This window comes from Pan troglodytes, chromosome X (assembly GCF_028858775.2).
Source record: "Pan troglodytes isolate AG18354 chromosome X, NHGRI_mPanTro3-v2.0_pri, whole genome shotgun sequence".
Taxonomy (NCBI): domain Eukaryota; kingdom Metazoa; phylum Chordata; class Mammalia; order Primates; family Hominidae; genus Pan; species Pan troglodytes.
This window is the reverse complement of record NC_072421.2, coordinates 118,476,254-118,501,680: the sequence shown is the minus strand read 5'-3', so window position 1 is coordinate 118,501,680 and position 25,427 is coordinate 118,476,254. Positions and strand designations below refer to the sequence as shown.

General features: G+C 45.2%; 3 protein-coding genes and 1 pseudogene across 4 annotated transcripts; all 4 read left to right on the top strand.

Annotated features, from left to right (window-relative positions):
- The first annotated feature begins 4,076 nt into the window (after positions 1-4,076).
- LOC738115 (cancer/testis antigen 47A) lies at positions 4,077-7,715 on the top strand. The gene is made up of 3 exons (XM_016942813.3): positions 4,077-5,410; positions 6,283-6,438; positions 7,581-7,715. Exons 1-2 carry the CDS (start codon positions 4,660-4,662, stop codon positions 6,405-6,407), a joined length of 876 nt encoding a protein of 291 aa, XP_016798302.1. The 5' UTR covers positions 4,077-4,659; the 3' UTR covers positions 6,408-6,438; positions 7,581-7,715.
- Positions 7,716-8,971: 1,256 nt separating this feature from the next.
- LOC112206860 (cancer/testis antigen 47A) lies at positions 8,972-11,535 on the top strand. Its single transcript, XM_024353152.3, has 2 exons — positions 8,972-10,115; positions 11,483-11,535. The coding sequence occupies exons 1-2, from the start codon at positions 9,521-9,523 to the stop codon at positions 11,533-11,535; spliced, it is 648 nt and encodes a 215-aa protein (XP_024208920.3). The 5' UTR covers positions 8,972-9,520.
- LOC465839 (cancer/testis antigen family 47 member B1) lies at positions 11,080-14,676 on the top strand. Of its 2 annotated transcripts, none has more exons than XM_016942848.2 (3): positions 11,080-12,385; positions 13,261-13,413; positions 14,539-14,676. In XM_016942848.2, the coding sequence occupies exons 1-2, from the start codon at positions 11,611-11,613 to the stop codon at positions 13,380-13,382; spliced, it is 897 nt and encodes a 298-aa protein (XP_016798337.1). In that variant the 5' UTR covers positions 11,080-11,610; the 3' UTR covers positions 13,383-13,413; positions 14,539-14,676. The 2 variants fall into 2 exon arrangements, with proteins under 2 accessions (XP_016798337.1, XP_531326.2); XM_531326.5 differs by having other exon boundaries at positions 11,084-12,385; positions 13,258-13,413.
- A 2,797-nt stretch (positions 14,677-17,473) lies between these two features.
- LOC465838 (proliferation-associated protein 2G4-like) lies at positions 17,474-18,738 on the top strand (annotated as a pseudogene).
- Positions 18,739-25,427: the final 6,689 nt, after the last annotated feature.

The window sequence follows — 25,427 nt, the reverse complement described above, 5'->3', positions numbered from 1 at the left end:
AGGTGCTCAATATATGCTCACTGGATGATTGAATGACTAGGGTCTGGAGTATTTTTCCTACAGCTTCAAGCGGACAGCCCAGCTCTTCATGACCTAGGAAGACACTTCTGTAGTTTTCGGTTTTGGTTTTTTGGTAATATGCTCCTCTAAAGTGAATAGTAATGGTCCTGTTGAAAGTTGTGAAGCAAAACTGGATGGACATTGACAGAAAGGAGGTAAAAGAAAAAAAGTAGAAATACTATAAGTATACAAAAACCATCTACCTGACTGTATTTGTTTTCACTAAGAAAGAGTAGAACCAGTCTTGGTGACAGCATTGCAGCAGGAAACAGGGGTGCTCCATTGGGCACCTTCCTCACCACAAGACTTCCATCAAACCCCCTATGTCTATTTTCTTTCCAGAGGCAATATCACTTCCTTCCCCAACTCCAAAGCTTAGAATATGTGGAAGTTTTGAACAAAGTGGGGATTTGCTCTAGATTAGGTGCTATCAGAAAGTGCGTGCAGTTCTGATTGGTATTTCGATAAATCTTATTTATAGAGAGGGGCTATTAGAACCAGGATAAGGCTGTAATTGGTAAATAAGTGGTACTCATTTTAATCAAGAGAAGCTAAGTTTAGTATTTTGTTTAGTATTTTGTGACTTCATTTTTCTCTGCTTGAATAAAATTATAAAGTGGCCTTGCTTTGTCTCTTTTTATCATGGACATAGAGTGATCCTGTCTGATGTTGGTGTTCTATGCAATTGTTTATATCCAGTAGGAGAATAAGATGGCTTAGCTGTGAGTGCCAGGTCAGCTCTGAATGTCAGGTGCTGCATTTTTTTTTTTTTTTTGAGATGGAGTTTCGCTCTTGTCACCCAGTCTGGAGTGCAGTGGCGTGATCTCGGCTCACTGCAGCCTCTGCCTCCTGGGTTCAAGCGATTCTCTTGCCTCAGCCTCCCAAGTAGCTGGGATTACAGGCATGTGCCAAAACGCCCAGCTAATTTTTATTTTATTTTTAGTAGAGATTGGGTTTCACCATGTTGATCAGGCTGGTCTCGAACTCTTGACCTCAGGTGATCTGCCCGCATCGGCCTCCCAAAGTGCTGGGATTACAAGCGTGAGCCACCACGCCCGGCCGTCAGGTGCTGCTTTTTTACCTCCATTCTCAATACACAATCCTTTCTCCCGACTAGACTGTGAGATTCTTCTTGCCAGAGGTGGTGGCACCTGCTTCTCTGTCCCTAGCAAGGTTTTACACAAGGCATTGAATGTAGGTGTTTAGTAAATATTTGCTGATTGATTCAGAGTCAGGAGGACAGGCTTGCCTGAATTTCAGAGACCCTCAACTCATAGCCATTTATTTATTTGGGTAATTAACCTTGTGCTGTCAAATTGCACCTGAAGCTGTATGTACAATAAGCATGCCTGTCTCAATTTCGGATTAAAGGTCAGAGGATGTTGGTTCTACTCCTGGCTCCTCCATTGAGTAGTATGACATTGGAAAGCCAGTTAACTACTCCAGGCCTTAATTTTTCCACTTAAAAAAGAATAAGCTTGGACTCAATAGCTAAAGGCCATTCCAAGCCCTGAAATTTGGGGAAAATGAGTTTTCTCTTGCATGTTTTCTACCTTCACAGAAAGTGCTAAAGCGTACATGGCCACACATCAGTACAGAGGGGAAGAGTTACTCAATAAGTGGTGGTATAGGTGAGCTGTTCAAAATAAAAATCATCTGAGACTTTAATCTCACACTATGGATTAAGGAGCTAAAGGTAAACATTAAGAAGATCCCCAAAAAGAAAATATAAAATAAAAATTCTCTTTACAAGAAGATTTACAAATTCACAGTGAAGTCAAAACCATTAAAAAATTATTGTTAGACTTTTGGAACATACAAATGAAAAACTAAATACTTGGAAACATTAACCAACTTAGAAGGCAAAATCAAACTGGGAAAATATTTTCAACAAATAATTAATATTGTAAATATAATTCCATCTCATTCCATCTACCTATCTCACTCAAATCTTGACTGAAGTCAGGGTATTAGCCAGGGGAGTATATAACTCCATGTAGCTAGGAAAAAACTGATACCTCCAAATCCAAATTAGAGGGTTCTCTGAAGGCCTGAGAGACTACAGTCATTCCTAGTTATCCATGGGGGATTTGTTCCAAGACCTCCTGCAGATACCAAAATCTGCAGATGCCCAAGTTCCAGATATAAAATGGCATAATATTTGCATATAACCTATGCACATTATCATGTATACTTTAAATTATCTCTAGATTATTTGTAATACCTAATACAATGTAAATGCTATCTAAATAGTTGTTATACTATATTGTTTAGGGAATAATGACACAAAGAAAGTCTGTACATGTTCAGTGCATATGCAAATTCTGAATATTTTTGATCCAGTTAGTTGAATCCACACATGCAGAATCCATGGATACAGAGGGCCAAATATACCTGACAGCTTCTCTCCAATAATTTAAGAACAGGGAAAAATTATTTTTGATGTAATCATATACATGTATAGTATTTTACAGCACAAAAAGGGTTTTCATCCCATTATCTTACTTGATTCTCAGATCAACCTTGGGAGGTAGCTAGAGAATCATTATCTTAACTTCACAAATGATAAAACTGAGGCATAGAAATAAATAACTTTCCAAACATCGCATCAGGAAGCAAATATTAAAGCAACTCCAGACCTCAGACTGGGGTTCTGCCTAGGTTTTGCTGTCTTAATAGTGAGTACTTTGGATTAGAAATTTTCCACATTGTCTTCCAGATTTAAACCAATGACTTGTGACAGCATCATGCCCCTTTTTTAGATGAAACTAGAGAAAAATAGAAGCACTGAAATTTGACTGAGTTGATGAAAGGAACAACAACGACCTGCTCAACTTGCTGAGATTTAATGGTACTAATATTGCTCAATTTAATACATGAAATATGCTACCTGCAATTTTTTTTCAGAGAGTAGTTGTAGTGTGACAAAAAATTTCATAGAATGAACACAAAATAACAGTTGATTTCTCCAAAATGTTCAGAATTACTTACAACTTGAATCTTCATTAAGCGGGTTTTGAAATCAACAAAAAGCCTTGGGCTGTTGCTTGAAATAAACTAGGAAGCCTGTCCTTTTGGTGTTTTGTTTAGTTTCTTTTTTTTAATTATTTTGAGACTGAGTCTCACTCTGTCACCCAGGCTGGAGTGCAGTGGGGCCATCTTGGCTCACTGCAACCTCCACCTCCCAGGCTCCAGCAAATTTCCTGCCTCACCCTTCCGAGTAGCTGGGACTACAGGTACGCACCACCATGTCCAGCTAATTTTTTGTATTTTTAGTAGAGACAGGGTTTTACCATATTGGTCATGCTGGTCTCGAACTACTGACCTCAGGTGATCTGCCTGCCTCGGCCTCCCAAAGTGCGGCCTCCCAAAGTGCTGGATTACAGGCGTGAGCCACCACCCCCAGGCACTTTTGGTGTTTTTGATGCTTAGCTCTTATGAGATGACCTGGTCCTTTTAAAAAAAAGTATCTCTTTTTTTCCCCATTATTTGGAGGTTTGAAGTGAATTTGGCAGGATTCATTAAACACCTTCCAGTGTCTGTCATTTACCACCTCAACACTCAGTGATGACTGCATCCATTTCAACTCTGCACATTCTTTTCTAAGTAGCTTTAACTACGTTAAATCACTGAAGTTCTTACGTCTCTTCTTGGGAGGTTTACACAACTGCTTAGCTACGAACTATATAACATTTTTATGACACTATCTCTACTGGCATGAGCCATTACTAGGTGGAAATAAGTGAACTCTGTGACCACCTTGCAGTTCCCATGCTCCAGGGTGCCTCCACAGGGGACTACTATAGTGTTGCTAATAATCATAAAATTAAAAGGGCAGGACTTGTGTGGACCTAAAGGGGTAGCCTTGGACACTAAGGCCTCATAGAAAAGGTAGAGCTCGGCCTGGCACGGTGGCTCACGCCTGTAATCCAAGCACTTTGGGAGGCTGAGGCAGGTGGATCACAAGGTCAGGAGATCGAGACCATCCTGGCCAACATGGTGAAACCCTGTCTCTACTAAAAATACAAAACCTAGCCAGGCGTGGTGGCATGTACCTGTAGTCCCAGCTACTCAGGAGGCTGAGGCAGGAGAATCACTGGAACCCAGGAGGCGGGGATTGCAGTGAGCCGAGATCTTGCCACTGCACTCCAGCCTGGGCAACAGAGCAAGACTATGAAAAGAAAAGAAAAAGCTCTGGATTCTGGATTCTCAGTTCTAGAGCTTAAGGGCCTTGATCACTCACTGGACATAGAACATGTCGATCTGAAGTTTTCAGCAAATGAGCTTAGGGCTCACTGAGAGCCCCTCGTTGACCCTTCCCATCCCGCCCCCTTTCGCCTGCCAACCAGAATCTTTCCCACCTTGTCTAAGTCCTCTCAGGCCAGCCTTGGTGGGAGGTTTCTAGGATTCGCTCCCTGCCCTTCCCATCTTAGGGTGTCGTCTGAGACAGACTCTTATTCCCTCAATAAAGAGAGAGACTCTTATTCCCTCAGCGGCCAGCTCCTCGCCTCCCCTCAGCCGTAGCCACCTCAGTGGTCACCGTCTTCACCGTGGTCGCCTCAGCCCGCTGGCCACCCCAGTTGAGGCGCTGCTGGTGTCATGTCTGCCACAGGGGACCGACACCCGACCCAAGGGGACCAGGAGGCCCCGGTAAGCCAGGAGGGAGCACAGGCCGAGGCGGCCGGAGCTGGTAACCAGGAGGGCGGCGACTCCGGCCCCGACAGCAGCGACATGGTGCCTGCGGCCGAGGTGGTCGGAGTGGCAGGGCCCGTGGAAGGCCTCGGGGAGGAGGAGGGTGAGCAGGCGGCAGGCCTGGCCGCAGTCCCCCGGGGCGGGAGCGCCGAGGAGGACTCGGACATCGGGCCCGCGACGGAGGAAGAGGAGGAGGAAGAGGGGAACGAGGCGGCCAACTTCGACTTGGCGGTGGTCGCCCGTCGCTACCCGGCGGCGGGCATTCACTTCGTGCTCCTGGGCATGGTCCACTCCCTTCTCCACCGCCTCTCTCACAATGACCACATCTTCATAGAGAACCGTCGCCTCAGCCGCCTGATGGTGGGGCCCCACGCTGCTGCGCCCAACCTCTGGGGCAACCTCCCCCTGCTGCTGCTGCCCCGGAGGCTGGGTGCAGGGGCCGCAGCCCGGGCGGGCGAGGGCCTGGGCCTGATCCAGGAGGCCGCATCGGTCCCAGAGCCTGCAGTGCCAGCTGACCTGGCCGAGATGGCCAGGGAGCCCGCGGAGGAGGCCGCAGAGGAGCCCGCGGAGGAGGCCGCAGAGGAGAAGCTCTCAGAGGAGGCCACAGAGGAACCAGACGCAGAGGAACCGACCGCACAGGAGGCCACGGCCCCAGAGGGTAAGGAACGGGCTAGCGGCAGCAGCGGGGAGGCGGGGACCCGTGTGTCCCAGGGTTCTAGGCAGGGCCGCGGTGCGGGCACAGCTGGTGAAGCGGGTGGTGAAGGGGGGTCGGGGCCTCGGGTGGTGAAGCAGGAGTCGGGGCCCTCCTGAAACTTAAGGCAGAATGTGTCCCAGTGAGTCGAAGCCCAATTCTCTAACGACATCTGTGGTTTTGAGAAAACTTGTCGCCCTCTACCAACCTATATTTGATAGGAGATCTGAGATCATCGGTGCCATTTGTGAGCCCGCAGATGAATGGCCGGGTAGATAGGGGTTCAGGAGGGAGCTCCGCAGGAAACAGAAGGGATGCGCCAAGGAAAAGAACAGGCAAATGGCAGGCATCCCTTTTAGTTCATGGCTTTTCAAAGTGTAAAGATTCGTAGAAAGTTGATCCCCCAAATGATGAAGTGATGCAGGAGCACTTGGTAAAAATGAAGCATTCAGGGGGGTGAGGAACCAATGAGCTTCACCATAGAATTTGTCTTTTGAGGTCAACAAAGTTCTGACCAAAACACCGTAGAATGAGATCAGACCCGATGATTCAGATCTCTTCTTCTCCAAAGAACTAGAAATAATCAGCAGCTTTGGGTGGGAGATTTACTGGAAAAAAGGGAAATACAGTGTCCCTGTGGAAATGATCAAGCAGCAGCAACGTGAGGGCCATGGAACTGTTGTGAAAACCAGTAGGAAGGTGCCCAGCTATTCCTTTCTTACTTAACTCTATCCTGCTTCTCCTGAGGGTGGAGTAGCTGAATGCCACTGCTAATTATAAATTGGGCTGTATTTTCTGTGAATGTCTGGTCCCCATGTGTGTATTATTCTTCCCTAAAGAAGTCACTAAATCTCAGCCCGAAAAGTGGGATGAAGAGGCCCAAGATGCTGCAGGCGAGGAAGAGAAAGAACGAGAAAAAGAGAAGGATGCGGAAAACAAGGTGAAGAACTCCAAAGGGACCTAGACGCAGCAGAGGAGAAGCCAAGAAAATCCAGGTATCTGTGTATAGCTTTGAGAATCACTCAACTATTCCTGGCATTTACCTGTTGCTGACAGTTTTATTGAACAACAACAAAAATTCTCAGTAAGTTAAGTAAGAAAAAGTTTAAAATTAGTTTAAAAATTCAATTTAACTTACTTAAAATGTTACGAGAATATTCACGTACCTAGTAATATGAACTGCAGTGTGTTCTGAAATATACTTCTTGGCTACTCATTTGCTCGTGTTGAGGTCTTTTGTCCTCTAGCTGCAAGACTACTAACAAGTGGCAAATGTATCAGACCTACTACCAAGACCAATATTTGTGTAGAAAACAGTTGCCAGACACAGCCGCTAACTTGGCTGGGCCACGCATTAGTTGGGCCTTCATTACTTGACCGCAGAAATGCCGGCTCCCATAGTAACTAGGAGACAACTCAATGCCTTTTACAAAGTGACTACTTAAAAATAGCAAAAAGCTAAGAATTTCAAGTAGGACCACAATGAATGACTAATACCTAAATATTTATTTAGCTATATATTTTGGTATTTTATGTCGCAGTCAGATGAAAAGAATGTGTGATTATCACTGAATTGGTCATGAAGTCTTAAGGTATATCCATCTTTGAGTGTATTTAAATGGTTAACATTTTTCCTTCTTACTTCCTTATTTATTTATTTATTTTGCATTTTCACAGCCGTATATTTTGTAACGGCTTCTTTCCCACATGGTAGATACGGAAACCAAGGGTCTGGGAGGGTAAGGGAGTATTATTTGTGGAACCAGCACAGGCTGTTGACGCTTGAGAGATTTATTTAAATGCCAGAATGGCCCCTCATGTAAAAACAAAAGCAAGAAGCTTTTCTAGTGCTAGGCAGACAAGGTTGGTGTGATCATTTGACTGAAACCTTCAGTTCCACAAGCACCCTGATATCCAAGCCCGTGAGTTACAAAAGGAAAAGATGGGCTTCTGTACTTGTTTAAGATATAGCGCACAAATGTTGCAGATATACACAGAGCTGGCCATTTTCTTCTATTTAGAAAGTCACTGGTGCTGGTTAATGTTGTACTATTGTTTATCATCTCTCATTTCATCCCACAGTTGGGAGGAAAAGAAAGAAGACTCTGTTGTTCATTGTTTTTATCCTTTTCTCCAGATGCCTGTGGGAATTGTAACACATATCATTACAAAGTTCGTTGCATCAAAAGTGATACCCAGTGACATCTAACTTTCATGGATGTATGTGACAGTGTTCAAGTTAAAAAATAAAAGTTTGTTTTAAATGAATAAACTGAAACGTGGGAAGATTTTTCAATAAGTAATCTTAACTCAAATCTCTCCTTTACGTCTTTGTTTTGGCCCACCATACCTTCATTGAAAGATATTACTTTCCGCCATTTGGTAAGACTGTTTGAAATTCTTTCACTGCAGCCAAAAATCAAGTAAAATGACAAGTTTAAAACAATTTTTGAAAAGAGAGAGATGGGGCTCATCTTTAGAGCTGTGTGTTGTGACTACTGAGCGCTTGTAATATGGCTAGTGTGATTTAATATGTGCTGCAAGTGTGAAAATAATATTGCATACATTACTAATTTTTTTTTTTTTTTGAAACTGAGTCTCGCTCTGTCACCCAGGCTGGAGTGCAGTGGGGCCAGCTTGGCTCACTGCAACCTCCACCTCCCAGGCTCCAGCAAATTTCCTGCCTCACCCTTCCGAGTAGCTGGGACTACAGGCGCGCACCACCATGTCCAGCTAATTTTTTGTATTTTTAGTAGAGACAGGGTTTTACCATATTGGTCATGCTGGTCTCGAACTACTGACCTCAGGTGATCTGCCTGCCTCGGCCTCCCAAAGTGCGGCCTCCCAAAGTGCTGGATTACAGGCGTGAGCCACCACCCCCAGGCACTTTTGGTGTTTTTGATGCTTAGCTCTTATGAGATGACCTGGTCCTTTTAAAAAAAAAGTATCTCTTTTTTTCCCCATTATTTGGAGGTTTGAAGTGAATTTGGCAGGATTCATTAAACACCTTCCAGTGTCTGTCATTTACCACCTCAACACTCAGTGATGACTGCATCCATTTCAACTCTGCACATTCTTTTCTAAGTAGCTTTAACTACGTTAAATCACTGAAGTTCTTACGTCTCTTCTTGGGAGGTTTACACAACTGCTTAGCTATGAACTATATAACATTTTTATGACACTATCTCTACTGGCATGAGCCATTACTAGGTGGAAATAAGTGAACTCTGTGACCACCTTGCAGTTCCCATGCTCCAGGGTGCCTCCACAGGGGACTACTATAGTGTTGCTAATAATCATAAAATTAAAAGGGCAGGACTTGTGTGGACCTAAAGGGGTAGCCTTGGACACTAAGGCCTCATAGAAAAGGTAGAGCTCGGCCTGGCACGGTGGCTCACGCCTGTAATCCAAGCACTTTGGGAGGCTGAGGCAGGTGGATCACAAGGTCAGGAGATCGAGACCATCCTGGCCAACATGGTGAAACCCTGTCTCTACTAAAAATACAAAACCTAGCCAGGCGTGGTGGCATGTACCTGTAGTCCCAGCTACTCAGGAGGCTGAGGCAGGAGAATCACTGGAACCCAGGAGGCGGGGATTGCAGTGAGCCGAGATCTTGCCACTGCACTCCAGCCTGGGCAACAGAGCAAGACTATGAAAAGAAAAGAAAAAGCTCTGGATTCTGGATTCTCAGTTCTAGAGCTTAAGGGCCTTGATCACTCACTGGACATAGAACATGTCGATCTGAAGTTTTCAGCAAATGAGCTTAGGGCTCACTGAGAGCCCCTCGTTGACCCTTCCCATCCCGCCCCCTTTCGCCTGCCAACCAGAATCTTTCCCACCTTGTCTAAGTCCTCTCAGGCCAGCCTTGGTGGGAGGTTTCTAGGATTCGCTCCCTGCCCTTCCCATCTTAGGGTGTCGTCTGAGACAGACTCTTATTCCCTCAATAAAGAGAGAGACTCTTATTCCCTCAGCGGCCAGCTCCTCGCCTCCCCTCAGCCGTAGCCACCTCAGTGGTCACCGTCTTCACCGTGGTCGCCTCAGCCCGCTGGCCACCCCAGTTGAGGCGCTGCTGGTGTCATGTCTGCCACAGGGGACCGACACCCGACCCAAGGGGACCAGGAGGCCCCGGTAAGCCAGGAGGGAGCACAGGCCGAGGCAGCCGGAGCTGGTAACCAGGGGGGCGGCGACTCCAGCCCCGACAGCAGCGACATGGTGCCTGCGGCCGAGGTGGTCGGAGTGGCAGGGCCCGTGGAAGGCCTCGGGGAGGAGGAGGGTGAGCAGGCGGCAGGCCTGGCCGCAGTCCCCCGGGGCGGGAGCGCCGAGGAGGACTCGGACATCGGGCCCGCGACGGAGGAAGAGGAGGAGGAAGAGGGGAACGAGGCGGCCAACTTCGACTTGGCGGTGGTCGCCCGTCGCTACCCGGCGGCGGGCATTCACTTCGTGCTCCTGGGCATGGTCCACTCCCTTCTCCACCGCCTCTCTCACAATGACCACATCTTCATAGAGAACCGTCGCCTCAGCCGCCTGATGGTGGGGCCCCACGCTGCTGCGCCCAACCTCTGGGGCAACCTCCCCCTGCTGCTGCTGCCCCGGAGGCTGGGTGCAGGGGCCGCAGCCCGGGCGGGCGAGGGCCTGGGCCTGATCTTACTAATTTTTTTTTTTTTGAGACTGAGTCTCGCTCTGTCGTCCAGCCTGGAGTGCAGTGGTGCCATCTCGGCTCACTGCATCCTCCACCTTCCAGGTTCCAGCAATTCTCCTGCCTAACCCTTCCGAGTAGCTGAGACCACAGGCACGCACCACCACACCCAGCTAAGTTTTTTGTAAATTTAGTAAAGACAGGGTTTTACCATGTTGGTCAGGCTGGTCTAGAACTACTGACCTCAGGAGATCTGCATGCCTCGGCCTCCCAAAGTACTGAATTACAGGTGTGAGCCACCACCCCTAGGCACTTTTGGGTTTTTTTATCCTTACCTCTTATGAGATGACCTGGTCCTTTTAAAAGAGTATCTCCTTTTTTTTTTTTTTTTTTTTTTCATTATTTCAAGGTTTGAAGGAATTTGGCATGATTCATTAAACACCTTCCAGTGTCTGTCATTTACCACCTCAACACTCAGTGATGACTGCATCCATTTCAACTCTGCACATTCTTTTCTAAGTAGCTTTAACTACGTTAACTCAGTGAAATTCTTATGTCTCTTGGGAGGTTTTCACTACTGCTTAGCTATGAACTATATAACATTTTTATGACACTATCTCTACTGGCATGAGCCATTACTAGGTGGAAATACGTGAACTCTGTGACCGCCTTGCAGTTCCCATCTGCAGGGTACCTCCACATGGGACTACTGTAGTGTTGCTAATAATCATAAAATTAAAAGGGCAGGACTTGTGTGGACCTAAAGGGTAGCCCTGGACACTAAGGCCTCAAAGAAAAGGTGGAGCTCGGCCGGGCACACTGGCTCACGCCTGTAATCCCAGCACTTTGGGAGGCCGAAGTAGGTGGATCACAAGATCGGGAGATCGAAACCATTCTGGCCAACATGGTGAAACCCTGTCTCTACTAAAAATACAATAACTAGCCAGGCGTGGTGGCGTGCCCCTATAGTCCCAGCTACTCAGGAGGCTGACGCAGGAGAATCACTGGAACCCAGGAGGCGGGGATTGCAGTGAGCTGAGATCATGCCACTGTACTCCAGCCTGGGCAACAGAGCAAGGCTCCGTCTGAAAAAATAAAAATAAAAAAAAGAAAAGGAAAAGCTCTGGATTCTGGATTCTGAGTTGTCCTAGAGCTTAAGTGCCTTGATCATTCATTGGACAAAGAGCATGTCAATCTGAAGTTGTCAGCAAATGAGCTTAGGGCTCACTGAGAGCCCCTCGTTGACCCTTCCGGTCCCGCCCCCTGTCTCCTGCCAACCAGAATCTTTCTCGCCATATCTAAGTCCTCTCAGGCCAGCCTTGGTGGGAGGTTCCTAGGATTCGCTTCCTGCCCTTCCCACCTTAGGGTGTCCTCTGAGACAGACTCTTATTCCCTCAATAAAGAGAGAGACTCTTATTCTCTCAGCGGCCAGCTCCTCGCCTCCCCTCAGCCGTAGCCACCTCAGTGGTCACCGTCTTCACCGTCGTCGCCTCAGCCCGCTCACCACCCCAGTTGAGGCGCTGCTGGTGTCATGTCTGCCACAGGGGACCGAAACCCGACCCAAGGGGACCAGGAGGCCCCGGTAAGCCAGGAGGGAGCACAGGCCGAGGCGGCCGGAGCTGGTAACCAGGATGGCGGCGACTCCGGCCCCGACAGCAGCGACATGGTGCCTGCGGCCGAGGTGGTCGGAGTGGCAGGGCCCGTGGAAGGCCTCGGGGAGGAGGAGGGTGAGCAGGCGGCAGGCCTGGCCGCAGTCCCCCGGGGAGGGAGCGCCGAGGAGGACTCAGACATCGGGCCCGCGATGGAGGAAGAGGAGGAGGAGGAAGAGGGGAACGAGGCGGCCAACTTCGACTTGGCGGTGGCCACCCGTCGGTACCCGGCGGCGGGCATTGGCTTCGTGTTCCTGTACCTGGTCCACTCCGTTCTCCGCCGCCTCTATCACAACAACCACATCCAGATAGCGAACCGTCACCTCAGCCGCCTGATGGTGGGGCCCCATGCTGCTGCGCCCAACCTCTGGGACCACCCTCCCCTGCTGCTGCTGTCCCAGAGGCTGGGTGCAGGGGCTGCAGCCCGGGAAGGCGAGGGCCTGGGCCTGATGCAGGAGGCTGCGTCGGTCCAGGAGGCCGCGTCGGTCCCAGAGCCTGCAGTGCCAGCTGACCTGGCCGAGATGGCCAGGGAGCCCGCGGAGGAGGCCGCAGAGGAGAAACCCCCAGAGGAGGCCGCAGAGGAGAAGCTCACAGAGGAGGCCACAGAGGAACCGGCCGCAGAGGAACCGACCTCAGAGGAGCCCGTGGCCCCCGAGGGTAAGGGGGCTAGCGGCAGCAGCGGGGAAGCGGGGATCCATGTGTCCGAGGGCTCTGGGCAGGGCCGCGGCGCGGGCACAGCTGGTGAAGCGGGTGGTGAAGGGGGGTCGGGGCCTCGGGTGGTGAAGCAGGAGTCGGGGCCCTCCTGAAAATTAAGGCTGAATGTGTCCCAATGAGTCGAAGCCCAATTCTCTAATGACATCTATGGTTTTGAGAAAACTTGTCGCCCTCTACCAACCTATATTTGATAGGAGATCTGAGATCATCGATGCCATTTGCGAGCCTGCAGATGAATGGCCGGGTAGATAGGGGTTCAGGAGGGAGCTCCGCAGGAAACAGAAGGAAAAGAACAGGCAAATGGGAGGCAGGCGTGCTTTTTGGTTCATGGCTTTTCAAAGTGTAAAGATTCGTAGAAAGTTGATCCCCCAAATGATGAAGTGATACAGGAGCACTTGGTAAAAATGAAACATTCAGGGGGTGAGGAACCAATGAGCTTCACCATAGAATTTGTCTTTTGAGGTCAACAAATATTTTCCCAACAAAGTTCTGACCAAAACACCGTAGGATGAGATCAAACCCGATGATTCAGATCTCTTCTCCAAAGAACTAGAAATAATCAGCAGCTTTGGGTGGGAGATTTACTGGAAAAAAGGGAAATACAGTGTCCCTGTGGAAATGATCAAGCAGCAGCAACGTGAGGGCCATGGAACTGTTGTGAAAACCAGTAGGAAGGTGCCCAGCTATTCCTTTCTTACTTAACTCTATTCTGCTTCTCCTGAGGGTGGAGTAACTGAACGCCACTGCTACTTATAAATTGGGCTATATTTTCTGTGAATGTCTGGTCCCAATGTGTGTATTATTGTTCCCTAAAGAAGTCACTAAATCTCAGCCCGAAAAGTGGGATGAAGAAGCCCAAGATGCTGCAGGCGAGGAAGAGAAAGAACAAGAAAAAGAGAAGGATGCGGAAAACAAGGCAGAGAACTCCAAAGGGACCTAGACGCAGCAGAGGAGAAGCCAAGAAAATCCAGGTATCTGTGTATAGCTTTGAGAATCACTCAACTATTCCTGGCATTTACCTGTTGCTGACAGTTTTATTGAACAACAACAAAAATTCTCAGTAAATTAAGTAAGATAAAGTTTAAAATTAGTTTAAATATTCAATTTAACTTACTTAAAATGTTACTAGAATAATCATGTACCTAGTAATATGAACTGCAGTGTGTTCTGAAATATACTTCTTGGCTACTCATTCGTTCATGTTGAGGTCTTTTGTCCTCTAGCTGCAAGACTACTAACAAGTGGCAAATGTATCAGACCTACTACCAGGACCAATATTTGTGTAGAAAACAGTTGCCAGACACAGCCGCTAACTTGGCTGGGCCACGCATTAGTTGGGCCTTCATTACTTGACCACAGAAATGCAGGCTCCCATAGTAACTAGGAGACAACTCAATGCCTTCTACAAAGTGACTACTTATAAATGGGAAAAAGCTAAGAATTTCAAGTAGGACCACAATGAATGACTAATACCTAAATATTTATTTAGCTATATATTTTGGTATTTTATGTCACAGTCAGATGAAAAGAATGTGTGTTTATCACTGAATTGGTAATGAAGTCTTAAGGTATATCTGTCTTTGAGTATATTTAAATGGTTAACATTTTTCTTTCTTTCTTATTTATTTTGCATTTTCACAGCCGTATATTTTGTAACGGCTTCTTTCCCACATGGTAGATATGGAAACCAAGGGTCTGGGAGGGTAAGGGAGTATCATTTGTGGAACCAGCACAGGCTGTTGAAGCTTGAGAGATTTATTTAAATGCCAGAATGGCCCCTCATGTAAAAACAAAAGCAAGAAGCTTTTCTAGTGCTAGGCAGACAAGGTTGGTGTGATCATTTGACTGAAACCTTCAGTTCCACAAGCACCCTGATATCCAAGCTCGTGAGTTACAAAAGGAAAAGATGGGCTTCTGTACTTGTTTAAGATATAGCACACAAATGTTGCAGATATACACAGAGCTGGCCATTTTCTTCTATTTAGAAAGTCACTGGTGCTGGTTAATGTTGTACTATTGTTTATTTTCTCTCATTTCATCCCACAGTTGGGAGGAAAAGAAGACTCTGTTGTTCATTGTTTTTGTTTTTTTTTCAGATGCCTGTGGGAATTTTAACACATATCATTACAAAGTTCGTTACATCAAAAGTGATATCCAGTGACATCTAACTTTCATGGATGTATGTGACAGTGTTTGTTCAAGTTAAAAATAAAAGTTTGTTTTAAATGAATAAACTGAAACGTGGGAAGATTTTTCAATAAATAATCCTAACTCAACTCTCTCCTTTAAGTCTTTGTTTTGGCCCACCATACCTTCATTGAAAGGTGTTACTTTCCACCACTTGGTAAGACTGTTTGAAATTCTTTTACTGCTGCCAAAAATCAAGTAAAATGACAAGTTTAAAACAATTTTTGAAAAGAGATAGATGGGGCTCATCTTTAGAGCTGTGTGTTGTGGCTACTGAGCACTTGTCATATGGCTAGTCTGATTTAATATGTGCTGTAAGTGTGAAAATAATATTGCATATCTTACTAATTTTTTTTTTTTTTGAGACTGAGTCTCACTCTGTCACCCAGGCTGGAGTGCAGTGGCGTGGTCTCAACTCACTGCAACCTCCGCCTCCCAGCTTCTAGCAATTCTCCTGCCTCAGCCTCCCGAGTATCTGTGACTATAAGCGCCTGCCACCATGCCCAGCTAATTTTTTGTATCTTCAGTAGAGACGGGGTTTCACCGTGTTAGCCAGGATGGGCTCGATCTCCTGACCTTGTGATCCACCCACCTCGGTCTCTCAAAGTGCTGGGATTACAGGTTGAGCCACCACGCCCAGCCTTACTCATGTTTTTTATACTGATTACACATTGAAATAATACTTGAATTAAAATATTAAAGTTTTTGTTGGTTTCTGTGTATTTTTTTAATGAGGCTGCTAGAACATTTAAAATTACCCAATGTAGATCACATTATATGTCTATTGGACAATACTGCTCTAGAGCATGGTTTTGAAGAAAACTTCATGGATGGCCCAGGTTGCCTGGAGGCCACATGGTATTGCTGAGCTTGGGCCCAGCCTTTGATCTAAAGCAGTGGTTCTCAAAGTTTGGTTCCCAAACAGCATCATCAGCATTACCTGGGAATTCTCAGACTCCACCCAAGAACTACAGAATCGGAACTCTGGGGGTGGGGGCAGCAATCTGTGTTTTAACACGCCCTCTAAGAGCTTTTGATGAACACTAAAGTTTGAGAACCACTGGTTTCAAGCAACAGAGGAAGAAGTTGAGCTTCACCTCCTGTCAGACCAGCCTTAATTCACTAGCTTGGGTTTGTTTCAGGTAAACTGAAAGGGACAGCAAGGGCTGGGCTGGGGAGGAAAGTAGAACTCACAGGGGCTGAGGCCTAGAGGGGAAAAATGCATAAAGCAAAAAGTCAGGTCCAAAAGGATACAAACATAGTACCATGTATATGACTTCTAGGAAAACATAAAAATGACCACCATAAATTGATTGTGGGTAAGTAGAGAGAGACTAAAAGGTGTGCATGTAAGAGATGCATACAAATAGCATACAGAAAAGTGTGCATTCGAAAGACAAGCATATTTGCGGCTGGGCACAGTGGGTCACCCCTGTAATCCCACCCTCAGGCGGGTGGATCATCTGAGGTCAGGAGTTCGAGACAGGCCTGGCCAACATGGTGAAACCCCGTCTCTACTAAAAATACAAAAAATAGCCAGGTGTGGTGGTGAACACCTACAATCCCAGCTGCTCAGGAGGCTGAGGCAGGAGAATCGCTTGAACCTGGGAGGCAGAGGCGGCAGTGAGCCAAGATCGCGCCACTGCACTCCAGCCTGGGTGACAGAGTGAGACTCCGTCTCAAAAAAAAAAAAAAGACAAGAACATTTGAGATGGTGGTTACCTCTCAGGAAGAAAGGGAGGGGCATTCTAGTAGAGAAGGCACCACAGCAGACATCAACTGTATTTGTAATGTTATATTTCTTAAGCTGAATAGTGGATACATGGATGTTTATAGTAATGTTTTCTACAATTTTGTGTAGGTCTGAAATATTTCCAAAGCGGGAGGGGGAAGGGTAGCAGTTCTTCCCACACCATTGGACAGGACTTAGAGGAGTCTGAGAATTCTAGAACCCAACCTGGACTTTGAGGTCATTATGAAGTTACATTTGTCATGGAAGGAGATAAACCATTAAATAAAACATGCTGTATTTGTTGATTTAAACATTTCAAATATTTAGGCATATGGTATGTAGATCCCAAGTTGAACGCTTGTTCTAAACCCCGAAAATGTTACAGGTGAGCCAGGCTCAATATCTGACCTATAACCCCTTTCCCTTCCTCCCTCCATGCCACTTTGTTACCTGAGCATAGTGGCGCCCCTTACTTCTGAAAAGCACTTGTTCCAGTAGCCCATCTTGCTATGGGACTTGGACTTCATCCCTGACCCAGGCTAGAGTGCAACCACCAATCACCTTGTCTCTTCTGCTTGCCCGCCCAACCACACCCCTCTCTTTGCTCTCCAGGTGTTCAAACGCAAAACCTCTTCAATGGCCCTTCTCCCTCATACCAAATATCAATGCGCACCTGAAAGCCATCAGCTTGGTCAGGCACACCTGCGTGGACGCCCTTTATTCGCAGCACCACCTCTTAAGAACACTTTATTTCTCTGACAACCTTCAGCTCTGAGTTGTCTCTCCTATTTGATTTCCTTCCCCCTGTTACAGACAGGGAAGGACTACAGAACAGGTTCCATTGTATTTGTCATGTTGCGAAGATCAAGGAAGCTACAAAGAAGCTGAAAACTTGTCAGAATGAGCCTCTGGGTATTTAAAAATGAAATAAGAAAACTTCTTCATTTAAAAACAGAGCTTTGCTCTCGCCTGCCTGCCCGCTCCCTTTCTTGCTCGCGATTTTGCTCGCCCTCTCCTCGAGGATCGAGGGGGTTCTGACCACAGCCTGCGGCTGGGAAGGGAGACAGGCGGCGGCTCAGAGAAAACGAGGCTGCAGTGATGGTGGTAGGAAGATGTCGGGCAAGGACAAGCAGCAGGAGCAAACTATCGCCAAGGGCCTGGTCGTGACCAAGTATAAGATGGGGGGGGCGACATCGCTAACCAGGTACTTCGGTCCTTGGTAGAAGCATCTAGCTCAGGTGTGTTGGTACTGAGCCTGTGTGAGAAAGATGATGCCATGATTATGGAAGAAATAGGGAAAATCTTCAAGAAAAAAATAGAAATGAAAAAAGGTATTGCTTTTCCCACCAGCATTTCAGTAAATAACTCTATATGTCACTTCTCCCCTTTGAAGAGCAACCAGGATTATATTCTCAAGGAAGGTGACTTGGTAAAAATTGACCTTGGGGTCCATGTGGATGGCTTCATCGCTAATGTAGCTCATACTTTTGTGGTTGATGTAGCTCAGGGGACCCAAGTAACAGGGAGGAAAGCAGATGTCATTAAGGCAATTCACCTTTGTGATGAAGCTGTCCTACGCCTGGTCAAACCTGGAAACCAGAACACACAAGTGACAGAAGCCCTGAACAAAGCTGCCCACTCACTTAACTGCACGCCAATAGAAGGTATGCTGTCACATCAGTTGAAGCAGCATGTCATCGATGGAGAAAAAACCATTATCCAGAATCTCACAGACCAGAAGAAGAAGGACCATGAAGAAGCGGAATTGGCGGTACATGAAGTATATGCTGTGGATGTTCTCGTCAGCTCAGGAGAGGGCAAGAGCAAGGATGCAGGACAGAGAACCACTATTTACAAATGAGACCCCTCTAAACAGCACGGACTGAAGATGAAAACTTCACATGCCTTCTTCAGTGAGGTGGAAAAGTGTTTTGATGCCATGCCGTTTACTTTAAGAGCATTTGAAGATGAGAAGAAGGCTCAGATTGGTGTGGTGAAGTGCACCAAACATGAACTGGTGCAAACTATTTAATGTTCTCTATGAGAAGGAAGGTGAATTTGTTGCCCAGTTTAAATGTATAGTTCTGCTGATGCCCGATGGCCTTATGCAGATAACCAGTGGTCCCTTCGAGCCTGACCTCTACAAGTCTGAGATGGAAGTCCAGGATGCAGAGCTAAAGGCTCTCCTCCAGAGTTCTGCAAGTCAAAAAACCCAGAAAAAGAAAAAAAAAAAAAAAAGAAGAAGGCCTACAAGACTGCAGAGAAAGCCACCAGTGGGGAAACATTAGAAGAAAATGAAGCTGGGGACTGAGGTGGGTCCTATCTCCCCAGCTTGCTGCTCCTGCCTCATCCCCTTCCCACCACACCGCAGGCTCTGTGAAGTATAATTCTTCTTCTCCACCTAGGACCACCAGCAGAGCAGGGTCTCCCTGCCCCCATCCCAGTTCCCCAACCCACTCCCTTCCAACAACCAGCTCCAACTGACTCTGATCTTGGGAGGCAAGGCTTCCCAATCACAGAAGACTAAATGAAAAAAAAGAAATTGAATAATAAAATCAGGAGTCAAAAACTAAAATAAAATAAAAACAGAGCTTTGTTGTTAACTGTGGAAAAGAAATTCTTAATGGAGATTTCTAAAACTGATAATTACCTAATGAGATCCACTGTGAGAAAAGGGAGGAAGGAGTGAAATAGCCACGAGGATTACCTGGATAAGGGGCATCTACCTACATGAACTGTTTGCTATGGGAATGCAAAGTAAATCAAATCCAGTCAATTGAAAACCTAGCATTATCAAAAAGGCAGATATCATATCAGAAAAAAATAGATGTTTTAGGGCTGGGTGCAGTGGCTCACACCTGTAATCTCAGCACTTTGGGAGGCCGATAAGGGAAGATCCCCTGAGTCCAGGAGTTCAAGTCCAGCCTGGGGATTATAGTGAGACCCCTGTCTCTACAAAAAAAAAAAAAAAAAAAAAAAAGATTTTAATTAGCTGGGCACGGTGGGGCACAACTGTAATCCCAGCTACTCAGAAGGCTGAGGCAGGAGAATCGCTTGAATCTGGGAGGCGAAGGTTACAGTGAGCCGAGATCACCCCACTGCACTCCAGCCTGGGTGACAGAGTGAGACTCCATCTCCAAAAAAAAAAAAAAAAAAAAAAAGCACATTGTCCAAACATAAAGATTTTTTTTTATGTCTACAGCAGTGTATCCAGCATCATGGATGGCCCTTACATGAGAGCAGAAACCTCATAGACCATGATGAGGATTCAAGGAAAAAAGGGATGTGAAGGTACTATGTAGACAGTCAAGACCTAGGCACGTAGAAAAAAAAAATAACATTAATGGTAACAGTTATTCCAAAACCCATGGGATTTATTTAACAAACATTTACCAAATACCTGCCTTGTGACAGACACCATGGGTGTTAGAAACTTGAGGAAGGCCTAGACATTCCCCTTAAGGGGCCTATGCTTTTGGTGGAGCTAAACAATGTCTACACATAGCCCTGTAAATTCAAGATAGCCTCTAGTGAGGGTAGTGATGGGGGGAGATATAGAAAAGAAGGCTTCTTGGAGGTGATGAGTTTTGAGCCAGACTGTAAAGGAGAATTTTAGACATTTTTTTCAGGGGTGTTCTCTGCTACTCCCAAAATTAAATGGTAATCTCTTCAGGTTGTATGGCCTTGGGTCCCTCCCCTATCCCACCCTGTCCCTAGTGATGAGTTTGCACTTTTCTTGACTGACAGAGGAAGTCTGGTGGAGAAAGAAAACACATTTCCCTAAGCAAATCTGAAATTCTGGATTGTGCCAACTTCCTGGTTTGGAGAAGATCAGGTATCATGGGTGGGATATCTAGGGATAAAGTTAGGCACCAACTATACACCAGAGATAGGGAATGTGACATCCTGGTTGGGTTTGCATCTACAGGCAGCAGGCTCAGGCAGATAACCAAGGATATGGAGACTGTTCCATGGAATTCTGAATCATATACTTCCCATGAAGAGAGCCCTAATGTGGGAACTAGGAAGAGACTCTTTCTCAGTTTTGCTTCAGGTATTTCTTGAAAATACACCTGCTCAGTTTTTTTCCTCCTTTGTTTGCTGGTGCCAACCAGTTCCCCTCCCAGAGACTTGGAGCCAATTCCAAGCACCTGGTGAGATAGTGTGCTGCCACTGCAACAGAACCATCTCCAGGATCCACTTCACTTCTTTACAACAGCTTACTCTATGACAAGCCCAGTGCCCAATCCTACCCCCCTGCACAAAGAAGAAGATTCAGGTGCACACTTCTTTGCCAAAAACTTTAATATTGGCAGTAGTCTTTATATTGCGTTTCAGTCCCACTGATAAGTCCAGGAGGCAACTGGAGAAGAAATGATTGCATATAAACTAGAGTCTTGGCAAATATATCAGAATATCAACACTGTATATAGCTGGAAGGCATTGGCTTCCAGAAGTATTGGCCAAATCCCCTAGAGGGGCACAGGAATGATGGGGGGGAGGCACTAGGATGGGGACCATGGAGAGTTCTGCTCTCTTTGGGTTCTGCATGTCAATCACCAGCTACAAATGACAGTTCCAAAAGACTCAGCATTGGTACATTAGAAAATACCCAATAAATGTGGTAAACATAAATCCATGATTTAATAAATGAAGTTAACCAGTTTACATAAAAAGTAAAGACAAAGAGGGCACTGATTAGGAAAGAGGAAGAGAATGGTGGCAGAAAGTAGTATCTGTTTGTCCTGGGAGTCAGATCTACTTTACAGGGTAAAGAACAAACTCCCTAGCATTGTATTCATGACCCCAATGTGATTTTCAGGCCCATTTGCTACTCTGCCCAACGATCTAGCCCTTTCCTTAAACACACACACACACACACACACACACACACACAGACACACACACACACCTCTACCACTGTTCATACTGTTTCCTTTACTTGCAGTGATCTCTCTGCTTTCCCCACCCCTTTACTCCTCGTGATCTTTCAGGAAGTGAAATTCTTCCTCTTGAGCACCTTCCCAAGCACCAACACACCTTCCTCCTCTCTTCCTCCTAACTAATCATTCTTTCTCCTGAAATCCATAGCACTTTATGCTTATCCCTGTTTTGGAACTTGACATCTTATGTCATCCTTGTACAAACATCTATCTTCCCCTCTAGACCATGAACTAGATAGATCAAGGCATGTTCCTTAGGCACCATGAGTATTCAGCTTCTAACATAACATCAAACATATAGTAGGTGCTCAATACATGCTGAGTAAATGACTGAATGGCCAGGGTCTGAAGTGTCTCTCCTGCAGCTTCAAGTGGACAGCTCAGCTCTTCACAACTTGAGAAGACACTTGTGTGGTGTGGTGTGGGGTGGAGTGTGTGTGTGTGTGTGTGTGTGTGTTTTGTAATATCTTAGGTCATCTAAAATGAATAGTAATGGTCCAGTTGCAAGCAGTGGAGCAAAAATGAATGGACAATATTCCCATGTAAAAGAAATGAATTTAGCCACAGACCTTACACCCTTCACAGAAATTAATTTAAAATGGATCATAGAACTAAATGTGAAACACAAAACTATATAAATACTAGAAGATAACTCAGGGGAAGATCTAGATGACCTTGGGTTTGGACATGGCTTTTTACATACAACACCAAAGGCATAATCTATGAAAGAAATAATTGATAAGCTGGACTTCATTAAAATTAAAAATTCCTGCTTTGTGTAAGAAACTGTCAGAGAAATAAAAAGACAAGCCTCAGACTGGGAAAAAATGTTTGCAAAAGATAACTGATAAAAGACTGTTATTCAAAATATACAAAGAACTCCTAAAACTCAGCAATAAGAAAACTACTAACAACTCAATGAAAAAACTACAGGTACAAAATTACAGTTAGGATGTATTAGTCCATTTTTATACTGCTATGAAGAACTGCCTGAGACTGGGTAATTTATAATTTATAAAGGAAGAGGTTTAATTGAATCACAGTTCAGCATGGCTGGGGAGGCCTCAGGAAACTTACAATCATGGTGGAAGGTGAAGGGGAAGCAAGGCACCTTCTTCACAAGGTGCAGGAAGGAGAAGTACTGAGCGAAGGGCGAAGAGCCCCATATAAAACCATTAGATCTCATGAGAACTCACTATCACAAGAACAGCATGGGGGAAACCGCCCCCATGATTCAATTACCTTCACCTGGTCTCCCCTTGACATGTGGGGATTATGGGGATTACAATTCAAGATGAGATTTGGGCGAGAACACAAAGCCTAACCATATCATAGGAAGAATAAGTTCTGTTATTTTAATACACAGTAGGGTAACTAGAGCAAATAACAATGTAGTGCATATTTCAATATTGCTAGAAGAGATTTTTAATGTTATCACCGCAAAGAAATAATAAATGTTTAAAGTAGTGAATATACAACTAAAAGAACTAGAGAACCAAGAGTGAACCAATCCCAAAGCTAGCAGAAGACAAGCAATAACCAAAATCAAAGATGAACTGAAGGGGATTGAGATGAAAAAAAATTCAAAAGATCAACAAATCCGAGAGTTGGTTTTTTGAAAAAATTAATAAAATACATAGCCCACCATCTAGACTAATAAAGAAGAAAATAGAACCAATTAAACACAATTAGAAATGACAAAGGGTATACTACCCCTGGCCCCAAAGAAATACAACCATCCGAGAATATTATGAACACCTCTATACACACAAACTAGAAAATCTAGAAGAAATGGATAAATTATTGGACACATACACCCTCCACAGACTGAACCAGGAAGAAATTGAATCCTTGAATAGGACAATAATGAGCTCCAACATTGAATCAGTAATAAGTAGCCTACCGACCCCCAAAAAAAACCCAGGACCAGACTGATTCACAACTTAATTCTACCAGATGTACAAAGAAGAGCTGGTGTGATTCCTACTGAAACTATTTCCAAAATTTGAGGAGAAGAGACTCCTCCCTAACTCATTCTATGAGGCCAGCATCATTCTGATACTAAAAACCTAGCAGACACAACAAAACAAGAAAACTTCAGGCCAATATTCTTGATGAACATCAACAAAATAATGGCAAACTGAACCCAGCAGCACATCAAAAACCATATCCACCATGATTGAGTAGGCTTTGTGCCTGGATGCAAGCTTGGTTTAACACACACAAATCAATAAATGTGATTCATCACATAAACAGAACTAAAGACAAGAACCACATGATTATCTCAATAGATGCAGAAATGGCTTTCAATTAAATTCAATACCCCTTCATGTTAAAAACTCTCAATAAAATAGATCTTGAAGGAAGATACATCAAAATAATAAGAGCCATATATCTCAAATCTACAGCCAATATCAGACTGAATGGGCAAAAGCTGGTGTATTCTCCTTGAAAATCAGCACAAGACAAGGATGCCCTCCCTCTCTCACCACTTCTATTCAACATAGTATTAGAAGTTCTGGCCAGAGCAATCAAGCAAGAGAAAGGAAGACACTGTGGCGATTCCTCAAGGTTCTAGAACTAGAAATACCATTTGACCCAGCAATCCCATTACTGGGTATGTACCCAAAGGATTATAAATCATGCTGCTATAAAGACACATGCACATGTATGTTTATTGCAGCACTATTCACAATAGCAAAGACTTGGAACCAACCCAAATGTCCGTCAATGATAGACTGGATTAAGAAAATGTGGCACATATACACCATGGAATACTATGCAGCCATAAAAAAGGATGAGCTCATGTCCTTTGTAGGGACATGGATGAAGCTGGAAACCATCATTCTCAGCAAACTATCGCAAGGACAGAAAACCGAACACCACATGTTCTCACTCATAGGTGGGAATTGAACAATGAGAACACTTGGACACAGGAAGAGGAACATCACACACTGGGGCCTGACATGGGGTGGGGGGAGCGGGGAAGGAAAGCATTCGGAGATATACCTAATGTAAATGACAAGTTAATGGGTGCAGCACACCAACATAGCACACGTATACATGTGTAACAAACCTGCACGTTGTGCACATGTACCCTAGAACTTGAAGTATAATAAATTAAAAAAAAAGAAAGAAATGGTATCCAAAATAGGAAGAGAGAAAGTGAAACTATCCCTGTTTTCAGACAATATGATCTTTTATCTAGGAAACCCCACAGTCTCAGCCCAAAAGCCCCTTCAGTTGATAAAAACTTCAGCAAAGTCTCAGGATACAAAATTAATGTACAAAAATCACTAGAATTCCTATACACCAACAGCAGTGAAGCTGAGAGCCAAATCAGGAATGCAATCCCATTCACAACTGACACAAAGAGAATAAAATATTATACCTAGGAATACAGCTAACCAGGAAGGTGAAATCTGTACAAGGAGAACTACAAAACACTGCTCACAGAAATCAGAGACGACACAAACAGAAAAACATGCCATGCTTATGGATAGGAAAAATCAATATTGTTATAATGGCCATACTGCCCAAAGCAATGTATAGATTCAATGCTATTTCTACCAAACTACCACTGACATTCTTCACAGAACAACAAAAAACTATTTTAAAATTCATTTGGAACCAAAAAAGCCTAAATAGCCAAGGCAATCCTAAGCAAAAAGAACAGAGCTGGAGGCATCATGCTCTCCAACTTCAAACTATACCACAGGGCTACGGTAACCAAAACAGCATGGTACTGATACAAAAACAGACACATAGACCAATGGAACAGAATAGAGAGCCCAGAAATAAGGCTGCACATCTACGACTATCAGATTTTCGACAAAACTGACAAAAAATAAGCAACGGGGAAAGCATTTCCTATTCAATAAATAGTGCTGGGAGAACTGGCTAGCCATATGCAGAAGATTGAAACTAGACCCCTTTCTGGCCGGGTGTGGTGGCTCATGCATGTAATCCCAGCACTTTGGGAGGCCAAGGCGGGTGGATCACAAAGACAGGAGATCGAGACCATCCTGGCTAACATGGTGAAACCCATCTCTACTAAAAATACAAAAAATTAGCCGGACGTGGTGGCTGGTGCCTGTAGTCCCAGCTACTCAGGAGGCTGAGG